General features: G+C 41.4%; 1 protein-coding gene across 1 annotated transcript; it reads right to left on the minus strand.

Moving 5' to 3' along the window:
• Positions 1-1,487: 1,487 nt before the first annotated feature.
• On the minus strand, positions 1,488-6,415 carry LOC117937791 (zinc finger protein 319). Its single transcript, XM_034862039.1, has 2 exons — positions 6,088-6,415; positions 1,488-4,957 (listed from the first exon to the last, which is right to left on the minus strand). The coding sequence occupies exon 2, from the start codon at positions 4,804-4,806 to the stop codon at positions 3,022-3,024; it is 1,785 nt and encodes a 594-aa protein (XP_034717930.1). The 5' UTR covers positions 4,807-4,957; positions 6,088-6,415; the 3' UTR covers positions 1,488-3,021.
• Between the last annotated feature and the right edge of the window lie 5,524 nt (positions 6,416-11,939).

The raw sequence follows: 11,939 nt of genomic DNA on the forward strand, positions 1-11,939 counted from the left end.
AAAAAATACATTATTTACTTTACTTTATTATACCTTGCAGACAAGCTAGCATTTGTGTAAGGAAAGACTTAACTTCATGTTGGCTTTAAAGAAGGATTAACGTTACCTCTTGTGATATTGAATTCAACACGGTCATAAAGGTACAGTACGTAACACATTTTCATCAGTGACTTATTTATTCCACGTTAAGCAATTACTTCGCAGCAACATCCAAAAGCAGCAGAAAAGCATAGACTGCAAAGTGTCTTTTTCTATGAGCCTCTACGGTCAGAACGGATCTTACTCCGTCTCAATATGGCGGCGGCAGAGACGCATCCATTGGTTTTAACGGCAGCTTTCATCCTTAATGTTGCACCACTGCCATCTTCTTGTTTTACAGTGTCCAGCATGTCAGATATTCCTGAACAGTCCTTCAGAAAGCCGACCAACCATATTATTTATTCCTCCTCCTGTTATTCTAAATCGTTAGAATATCGCAACCAGCACGTGCTCTACAGTTTCTAGGAACATACAGTGATCCCAAAAACCATATGGATGCTTCCCTATAATGTAATGTGTTATGTTAGGTTGCTGTGTCCAATTATCAGCCTTCTTATTGTTATCAACAATTGCTTTTTTGGACTGTCCCTTTTCCTAACTTGTCCGCTTTCTAATTTCCAAGGATACCTGAATGTGCCAGGGCCGTAAAAGTGTCCCCTAGTTTTATAGCATTTGATGTTTCACCTCCATGATACTGATGAAAAACAAGAAGCCCAAAAACACCGTAAATACCTGTATCAGCAGCAGCAGTAGGTTGGGAAATGGAGGGTCGCTGGTTCAACTCCCCATCTGGGCCAAAGTATGTGTATGTGTGTGTAATTCAGGCCAGTGTGTAAAGTGTGTAATGACAACAGAGTGTATACTTTGTAATTACTGCTAATAAAGTATACATTATTGCACTAGGCCATATTAAACTTTATCAACGTCCGCTTTCAACTGAAGACAGATGAAGCAGAAACAGTAATAATAATAATAATAATACATTTTATTTATAATACCCTTTACATTTCACAAGGAAATCTCAGTAGGGACACTGTCTGCTGCAAGTACTTATAGTGATCAACATCTGGGCCCTTTCAAGTATTCACAGTATTTACAATAAAACTACATGTATGTATCAACCAAGGTAGTGACAGTTTTTAGTTAATCTGAAACTACTTTGATAATCGATTGTTAGTTTTATTCAAAAATAAAACCCCGCCTACATGCTAACTCCACGTTCTTTAATATAACAATTTGCTGCTATCGTCTGATTTATATGATTGTAAAAATTGAATATTTTCGGGGTTTTGGCTTGTTGGGTCGGACAAAAGAAAACAGTTGACTTGTCACTTTGAACTCTAGGAAATAACAGGTATTTATACTATTTTATGACATTTTACTGATGATACATAATGACAATCCACATCCATTTGAACCACTTAGTTATGACGAAACCCATGTACTCCTTTGTTTTCATAAGGGTGGTTTATTTTAATTGTCTGTATACAGTATGAACAGGTGTCTATATTGATATCCATATGTGTAAATAATACAATGCTTCATACACTCGTTCACCCCCAATAGGAGGTTTTGAAGCAGACTTACCAGGACTCAAACCATCGCACAACAACACAGTCCCATCCCACCCGCTGCCGATCCCTTTGCCCGTGATTTCTAAACTCCAAAAAACCTCCTTTTTAATATACTGCAAATATTGTCAATATAGAAATCCACACATTAAACTAAAATACACAACTGTTTCACTTAACGTGCCGGCATAAACCAACACATACATTGCAACTTTGAGGCTACTCGGATTAATCTGATGAAGGTCCGGTCTAGACCGGGACGAGGCTAGGAACCCGTGAGGATGTTACAAGGCCAATTCTCTTCCAAAACAAAAAACAAAATATTACTTTTGTTAAATCTATCGCACATTAACTAATGCAGCTAGTTTGTGGCAAGTGAGCAATGCTTTGAAGTCTCGTTGGGTTAAAACTTGTGATAATCCACCTGGAACTGCAACTAAAAGTACTTGCAAAATACTGCAAGCTCATTCATAGTGAATACAAAAGCAGGTAACATAAGCACTATACAGTTTTCAATGTTTACATAAGCATATACACACAATCTATAATATAACAGAAGACTATGCCATGAATCAGTAGTCATAAATATTACAATGTGCATGTTCTATTGCACATGTCAAGTGTTTGTATGACATGATAGGTATGGGTTTGTTACCTAGATGCCATTTGTTTTAATACAAAGATGCAAGAACACAGATTTCATAGGACACGGGCTATACATTTACACAAATCCACTTTTTTTTCCTTCTTCTTCTTCTTCTTCTTAGGATGTTTTCCTAAATAAACCAAACCTATAATACAACAGTGACATTAAAGTGAGATAAATATTCATGCACAAACAGATGATACTACCTAAGATCTAGTATGTGAAAAGATACTGCTGCACAAGCCAGCCGTGTATACAATGGGAGGGAGTTTCGGCTAAAGTGGACATGAAATGAACAAAAACACAAAATTAAGTGATCGGTAAAAAAAGGCACATGGATTTTCTGAGGAGCTTACACATGAGCACACACATCTGACAACTGTCTGGAAGTTCTGTCCATCTTTCTCAACAACAATCAACAGTTACAAAACAAACCATCACATGCAATCACAGAAAAAGGTCCCACGCTCAGCACTAAACTAAACCCAGGTCTTCACACATTTCATGCCTTTTTCATTCTGTTCAAGATTTTTTCCATGTGTTCGAAAACAAGACGAGGGATCCTGAATCGCCTCTACTGATTTAGGGTGTTTGTGTTTTTACTCAACAAAAGGATGACGGTGAGTAGAGTCTTGAAATTAAGAATTGTTTAACATAATTAATGGGTGCATGTTCTAACCTACGAATGGGAGAGCGGAGGCTGGCACACGTTGCTTTTGAAGGTGAATGTCATGTTTGCTGCCCAGGTCTTAAGAGCAGTTCGATTCATGGGATGCACTGAGCTTCAGGGAAACTCTCCCCCTCAGCAGTGTGCTGGACTGTGTGCTCCTGCAGAGCTGTGAGGTCAACAAAACGCTCTCCGCACCACACACACTTAAACTGCGTCTCCCGCGAGTGCACGCTCTGGTGCTTGGCCAGGTGCTCGCGCTGTTTGAAGCTCTTGTCACAGCTGGCGCACTTGAAAGGCTTCTCCCCGGTGTGTACTCGGCGGTGGCGCTGCAGCTCGGACGAGTACCTGAATCGCTTTTCACAGTCGGGACATTTCAGCGGCTTCTCGCGGGTCGGGTCGCAGCGGTGCTGCACGAACTCGGAGGACGACACAAAGCGCTTGTCGCACAAGGAGCATTTCAGCGGCTTCTCTGTGCAATGAGAGTTCTGGTGGCGCTGCAGCGTTGAATTCTTTTTGTAACCTTTGCCGCACACATCGCACTTGTAGGGCTTCTCCACCTCACCACCACATTTGTGCCTCAGCAGTTCTCCTGATTGGCTGAAAGACTTCTGGCAGGACGCGCACTTAAACAGACTCTCCATACCGTGAACCTGCTGGTGGTACAGCAGGTGGGATGGCTGAAGGAACCCCTTATCACAGAGGTTACACTTGAAAGGGCGATCGGCTGGATTTTTGTGAGTGCGACGGTGGCGTACAAGAGCATACTGCTGTTTGAAGCTCATCTGGCACTCCTCGCACTGGAAAGGTCGCTCCTCTGAGTGAGTGCGTTCGTGCTGCCGCAGGTCAGATGGGCGCTTGAAGCTCTTTCCACAGGAACCGCAGCGGAAAGGTCTCTCCCCTTCTGGCTGGCACTGGTGGTGCAGGAGCTCGGACGACTCCTTGAAGTGCATCTCGCACAAATTGCACTTGAAAAGGTGCTCGCCGGAGTGAGCGTACATGTGCCGCACAAGGTGAGAGCGGTGCTTAAAGCTCTTCTCACACACGGCACATTTATACGGCCGCTCTGAGCTGTGCGTACGCTGGTGGTGCGCCAGATGTGAAGACTGGCTGAAACTTTTATCACAAGTGTCACATTTGTAGGGCTTTTCACCAGTGTGTACTCTCTCGTGGCGGGTCAGCTCAGACAAATGCCGGAAGGACTTATGGCACACGGAGCACTTATATGGCCGGTCTGGTGCAGAGGCCTCAAACGCAGGAGGAGACGAGGCACTGATAGCTGCACCGCCACTGGACGTTTCACCAGTGGAGGGCTGCTGGGGGTTGGCAGCTGACGAGGTTGGGGTGACATTTCCAGAACCCGGCCGGTACGTTTTCTCACAGATGGAGCACTTCATCGGGTTGTTTCCATTGCCATGCGAGTTGTGATGCTGGGCCAAAGAGGTGAGCAGAGAGAAGCCCATCTTACACACACCACATACAAACGGCTTCTGCTCCACCTGCACACACTGATGCTCCAGCAGGTCCGTCGCCTGGCTGAAAATCTTCATACACTGGGTACACTGGAAGGATCTGTCTTGGTTTACCATGCACTGGTGCTCATGAGGATTGGCCAGGTGAGATATGTCATGGCCACAGGCTCCACACTTGTGCCCTCTCTCGCCCCCTACCTGTAAAGAGGGCTGCTGGGCTTGGACAGAGTGCTGCTGGCCATGCTGGGCCACCTGCAGGGAAGTGTCTGGCTGCAGGACGACTCCATACACAGTGCAGCCCAGAGGGTTGTCAGTTCCTTGGGGTAGCGTGTGTACAACAGAGGGTGGAGCCACTGCATGTTGCTGCTGCTGCTGCTGCTGCCACGCCTCCGTCATTCTTCCACTTCGCATGAAGGGATTCAGCTCTCAGCAGATGAGGGGGGTTTCAGTGCTGAACGGAAGAAGGTGATTTCTTTTAAGAAATGGTGACCAATACACAGAGTTGCAGAGTTCTATATCGTTATAGCGTTTTATGCACGTCCTTTGAGATAGAAGAGAAAACCTAAAAAAAGGGAAAGAACATACAAAACAAAATATCAAATTTAATTCATAAAAGTAGTGTAGTGTAAATATAGTTCCAGTGTGATTAAATACAATGCAGGGTGGTTACACTAATGTGCAGGGCGGATAAGCTGCCAGTTTCCAACATGATCTAAATAGCAATGTAAGAGACAGCAACACTCATAAAGAAACTTATGTTTACTATGTCTTTCTTTTTGTCCAGTATCCAGTGTCAGACGGATGTGTGTGATTAGTGTAAATCCAATCTTATTTGTGGTGAGAATAAAAATGAAACAAACAACCTATGCCAGCTTGAGAGGCCTAAAACTTGCTAGCATTGTCTATTGCTAACTTATGGTGAATTTAGGGGACACATCAAAACACAAATACACTAGGTGTAGTAAAATAAACCGCCGTAATGTGTACGTTGTATTTTTTTTTAACAATTACTCTGTAGGGAACCATGTTATGAAAGCAAAATAGCCCAAAACATCAAAATTATGTTTCTTGCTTGTGGCGTCGGTTTAAAAGGAAACCCGCTAAAATAACAGTTAGAAATTACGCTAAACCAGCAATGGGCTCGGTCTATTTCCTGAAAAACGAATCAGGCAGGCAATAGTCCCATTCCATAGTTAACTGCGTATTTTAAACGTTAGCTACGCAGTGTAAATATTTTTATTATATCCATCTTTTTCAGCTGGAGATATTTGTTTTTTTAATACATGGTTGTTACTGTTTCAGGATGTGGCTACCAAACGTTAGCGGTTAGCTTTGGCAGCGAAGCTAACGGCTAACGGCTAACCATCGCTAAACAACTGGACTTCCTTCGAGATAATCTCCTGCTATTTCACATCATGAAACATATTAATCTCCGGTGTTGTCTGGCTATAAACATCCAATTATAACTTAACAACAATAGGCAAACGCGACCGAAGCGACGCAGTCTGTGAACGACCGTCGCTTCGCTGAAAGGCCACAATTACTGGTCTTCGACCCTTCGCTGTAAACGGACCCCAAATTCGACTAGCTAGGCCTCCCCGGAGCCGCGGAGGGAAACCCACCTCCTTCAGCGGAGCCTCGCACATCTGCCAAAAAAAACTATTTACAAAAAAAAAAATCATGATAACTTACTGGAGCCGCTTATCGATGGTTCTCACTGATGTCTTCAGCCTGAGCTCGACAGCCTTCGGTATATTTAGGACTCGGAGGACCGGCAGTGGAGGGGATGCGGTTGAAGCCGGACGCCATCCTCCTGCAGACGGACGGACACCGGAAACCGCCACGCAGTGAGCTGTCGCCGCGGAGCAACTGGCTGTACAGCCGCTCCCTGCAAGAGGTACACCAAAGAGCCCCCCAAAACAAGCCGAGGTGGAGAGAAACGGCTCTCTGACTTAGTTTGAAGAGCATTCAAACAGGCACAATACGAGCCGAAAATATATTAGCAAATATATTTCTTCAATATGACAGCAGGGGGGAGTGTTTCTCTCCTTCAACCCACTGCTGGACAGTCTCACCGGTCATTTTCACCAATACACAGATCCATCCACACCATTACCAAATTAACAAAAAGCGTAGGCCTACTATATTTATATATCTGGAAGGTATCATCTCCGTCCAGAAAAAAGACTCACGAACCTTATTTTTCTGGAACTACAACAGCTATTCCCTTTTTTAAAATCTATTCTCGTTTTTTTTTGCTATTCCCGTTTCCGCACACCTTAAAGTAAAAGTTGATCTTTTCACTATGATAAATCAACGTAAAAAGGAAAAATATACAACAAATGATAGTTTTTCAGTACCTTAAGCTACAGTTAAATAGGCAACTTGAACCTGCTGCAACATTAAAATTCCTCTTACACATGAATGCATCATTGATGAAAATCTAATTGAATATGAAATAATCTTACTTCCAGGGCATAATGTGTATTTTATCTTCTAACTTTAAGTCTTTAACTGAAAGTACTTAAAAGCAGGATGTTTACATGTTTTGTAGTATTTACTTGATAAGTGATATACTTTTACTAGAGTAAAGGCTCTGAATACCTCTTCCACTACTTTATAAAAGTGATGGATTAATCACGGCCAAAGTTGAAGTGGTTCTACTATCTATATATAGTTATTATTATATTAATATATCTTTAATGCACTTCTGTGCAAAAAACAACATTCACAAACCTCATTATTTTGGAATTAGCTACAACAGCTATAGTTAACAATTGTCCCTTTAAATAGTTTTAAATTGTATTTTTGCTATCAAAGTCTCATTTTATATCAAAGTGAATTTTTCATTTAAATTATAAAGTGCAGCAGGCTGGCTGAATCCCCTTTGAGGTTTAAACCTAGTTACCAAACACTAAGAGGGCGGTTTCACTTAAGTTTTATTTCTATTGGTATTTAGAGGGTGGAGTGATAATCGTGTTTGTCTGACAAATCTCTGTAATAATTGTTTCACAGTAGGCCTAAGTCTTCACATTTTTCTACATAATGGATATTTTTTACTTTTCCTGCTTTAAGAACATGTGTCATTATATACTATTATATATATATATTTTCATATTATAATATAATAACTTAATACTATTTATCCCAGTACCCATGTTCCACATTTTAATAATTCTATTGGACTCTTCATTGCACTCATCTCTCTACATTGTTTCTGTTTAGAGTATGTATATATTAGTGTGTCTATATTAGTGTGTCTATATTAGTGTGTATACAGTATATTGCTTGTTTGTTTGTTTTGAATGTGTAAGCACATTGTGAGCAACTACACTCCAAAAGGAAATTCCTCGTATGTGTCTTCATACCTGGTCAATAAAGCTGATTCTGATTCTGATGTATTCAACAGTTACATATGGGTTTAATGTTTGGCTTTGCCCATGTTTAGTCTTGCTTTGCCAGACCATTCAAATGCTGTAGAGCAGAGGAGGGTCTGGCTAGTCCACAACGCCTTCCAGGGTGGGAAAAAAACACGCTCTGGTTTAACGGCATTTCTTTAAACCAATCAGAATCCTTGTGGGTGGCGCTAAGCGCCGGACAGAGCCATTGCAAAATAGTTGGGCAAGAGAAAACTCAGATTGGACAGATAGTCTAGCTAGCTGGGTGATATTGCCCTGCAGAGATCTGAGGAGCATTTAACCATTATAGTAAAGGCGGAAGGAAATGAAAATACATATTTCCTGCCGCACCGGAGCAATCCCGGAAGTGGAACATCAAGGATGTAGACTGGCCACTATACGGTATTTTAAAGTGGAATTAAATACATTTGTTGATACAATGTAAATGAATGAATTATAGTTTTGACAAAGTATAATGTTTGTCTCATCAGACATTTCATGTGTTCTATGCAGATACTAAATTCCCTGGTTATAGAGTCAGTTAAAAATGTAAATCTACTTTCTGACTGGATGCATTCAAGACGTGTCAGTTGATTTTTAGAGAGTTTTCAGGTCAAGACTTAAACAGTGGGGCGATCTTTCGTTTGCCGTCGCTGCTCCCAGACTGTGGAAAAAACTACCCCCTGACATCCGCACCACTACTGACTTAGCCTTTTTAAAATGAAGCTTAAGACCCACTTTTTTAAATTAGCATTTAATTCTGACTAGGGCAATACTGTCTCTTAGGTGTCCTCCTTCTGTCTGCTCCTTTCTATGCATTTCTGGGAGGATTTTAATGTCCTGAAGCGCTGCACCACTACAGCACTTTTAATTGTATCTTTATGTTCTGTATGTGTTATGTATTGTTTTATAGCTTTGTTGTAAAGCATTATGGGTACCTTTTGGCTATTGTAAAGGGCTATACAAATAAACTTGATTTGATTTGATTTGATTTGATTTTCCAGAATTCAGAAAACGTGATATTTTAGAAAGTTATTTAGAGTATTGCTGGCTGCGTATTGTAAACAGTATCTCTGTTGTTAAAGATCCATAGTTTGTGTGCCGTGCTGCCTTTACTTACCTTGACAAGTGATTTTATTTTGTTTCAGTGTAGATGCAGTAAAAGTACAGCTCTAGGATGTATTCCTGTGAACCGTGCATGATACCATATCTGAGTTTACTTGATTTATTTCAGCTCATTTGGACAGAGTGCACTCGTCCAAGAACATCCCACAATGCTTTGCAGCATTTTGACATGTTTTGTACAGAGCCCCTAAAGGTGACACAGGGATTTTCTTTTCTTTCTGAGGTGCATGAGAAACTTTCTGGTTCGCCGTGAACAAAGTGTAAAAGAAATTTCAAAACTTGACGTAGGCTATATTACAGAGCCCTTAAAGGGACATGGGTCATTTATTTTTCGTGTCCTGAGCACCCGAAAGTATCTCAGTAGCAGTCAGAAATGCTGCCGAGGAGGTTTCCATCTTCCTGTAAATGCAACAAATTGTACCTGATAGTGTCAGATGATAGATGTTAAGGTAACTGTTAACCGATTTCATACTTTGAATGTGAAATATTAACGCTTTAGTATGTAATCTTTTGACATTAACAAACGTCCGTAACATTCAAACCATTGCCAAATGAGGTGCTACAAAGCCATTGAAGACTATCGGCTCCACACAACTCTCTCTATTCTTCTCTCCTTCTATTTCTACAGTATGACTATGTCGAGAAGATTGTGGCGTTCGTTGACTGTCTGCACAGAAACTCAATTGAAGGAAATTAGACCTCCACCGAAGAGTCCATCATGTTTTTGACTGCCCGGGGACTTCCTTTGACACACTGGGCTCCTCTCTCCTCTTTCCTTCCATCTGAGAGCATTCATGCCCCCAGTAATGCTTGTTACTAACTCAGCACCGGGGACCTTATTCCCTGGAGTCCTTGGGTTTTCTCGCCTCGCAGTTTTCCTTGGATTAGTGTGGCACCTAAGTCATGGTTGCATCTTTGGTCTTTGTAAATTATAGAGTGCGTTCTAGATGTATGTATGTATGTATAAGGTAAGGACTACTAGCCAGTCAGAAGCAGAGTATGAGGGCCCTGACAGTACCTAGGTAAGGACTACTAGCCAGTCAGAAGCAGAGTATGAAGGCCCTGACAGTACCTAGGTAAGGACTACTAGCCAGACAGAAGCAGAGTAGCTAGGTAAGGACTACTAGTAGAATATATAACAAAATAAAGGAAAGATTAAAAAAAATGCATAATGTGAGCACTTGTAATTTGACCTTTTTAGGGTATTTGCATATAACTAATTCCTATGTGTTTTAAATCATCATGTTCAGAACAAACTCAGCTTTCTGTTTAGTCACACCCAATTCTTTTCTATTAGTGATTATTAGCTCACCCTGCTGTTATGGAGACGTATTACGTCTCGTTGCCTTGGTGTGTTCCGAGGCCCCTTTTTTGACTAATTCGGGGAGAATGATCCGTCCGACGGCGTTTTCATGTCGACGGTCAGCCGCCTGATTTAATTCCCATAGAGGCAGATTTGGATTATTAAAGGTCAGTTATTTCATGGATCACTATGCATCCGGATGAAGTTCCCTTGCCCTGGAATCAAAATGCCCCCCCGACGTCATCACATACACTTCCCCATACCTAGGGACTGGCATGGGGTTATTTATTATATTGGCTAGCGATGCTGGTGTAAGCCCCCTGTATTTTAAGGAAGATTTTTTTTTATTTACGATACATTACTCATTTATAAAGGAAATTGGTGTCCTTAGAGATCAGATATTTCCTAATGTTTTTAATTAAGGCATTACGATTAATTTCCAAAAGAAGATTTTCTTTCATTCCTCTTTTTAGTCAACTTTAGCACGGGTTCATAAACCATGAGCACCACTATAACACCATTAATCCATATTCATGTGTTCATCTGTGATGTTCTTCGCCACCTTCATGAAACTGAATCATTAAAAAGGAAAGGCGAGACAATGAAACACACCATAGTCATTCATTTCAAACATTTCATTATTATCTCCACATTGACTTCGAAACAACCTCATAAACCAAAGAGTAAGAAAGAGCATGCTCGGGCATGCAATGATGTCACGACATGATGATGCCACTGGGTGCGAAGTATAAAACATACAGTAGCAGAGAGTTTCTTTTTAATATCATTCATAAACTCGGGGACATTTCGGTAATCCGCTGAGAGTTTAAAAGCTAGCGTTGTATTTTACACTGTTCTCCATGTCTCACGTAGCCTTGTGTTGCTGGAATAAAGAGAGACGAGAGGGAGAAACTCACATACTGACACCAGATTGAGCAGGCTGAACAAACATGCTGAAAAAAATCTCATCCAGCCCAAAACGTGTCTGGACATGACGCCGTAGAAACCCCGTTTCTCCCTTTTTGAGACTGGTCCAAAAGGGGGACGACTGGGAGAGAGACAAAACAGTGCATGCCATTTCAGGGTGAAAGGGAGGGAGTGTGTGTGTGTGTGTGTGTGTGTGTGTGTGTGTGTGTGTGTGTGTGTGTGTGTGTGTGTGTGTGTGTGTGTGGATGTGTGGATGTGTGGATGTGTGTGTGTGTGTGTGTGTGTGGTTGTTTGTGTAGGTTTTCCACCCAAACCCAATGATTGTAAAATCAATGCGAGCATCAAAACTGACTAAAATTACATTTTTCAGAGCTGATGATGGACTTCTTTAGCAAATTTTAATTTAGTTAAAATTTTAACTATATTTAATTTAATTTTGAGCATTATTTATTTCTTATCTTCTGTAGCTTTTCCAATGCTTTAAACACGGATACGGTGGTAATAAAGGTCCCAAATCATGTGAAATTTGTGCTTTTTCTTCTCTGCTCTGGGATCTTTAAGTTGTGGACAAAACAATACACTTCACATCCTCAGTGCAATTTTTGGGTTTTGCTTGTTTTATGCTTCTGTGTGTGTGTGTGCGTTTGTGAGTAAGTGTGTGTGTGTTGGGTGGTAAGGGGAGGGAATGGGAGGAGAAGGAGGGGGCGGGGGGGTCACCTTTCTTAATAATGAAGGTTTTTCGTCTCCTCTTAGCCTGGGTGTTTTACTATCTCTGGTCGGGTTTTTTTTTT

This window comes from Etheostoma cragini, chromosome 1 (genome assembly GCF_013103735.1).
Source record: "Etheostoma cragini isolate CJK2018 chromosome 1, CSU_Ecrag_1.0, whole genome shotgun sequence".
NCBI classification, from domain to species: Eukaryota; Metazoa; Chordata; class Actinopteri; order Perciformes; family Percidae; genus Etheostoma; species Etheostoma cragini.

Bases quoted from the DNA above. Each gene is read 5' to 3' on its own strand.
- LOC117937791 (XM_034862039.1), bottom strand. From the start codon at position 4,806: ATGCGAAGTGGAAGAATGACGGAGGCGTGGCAGCAGCAGCAGCAGCAG.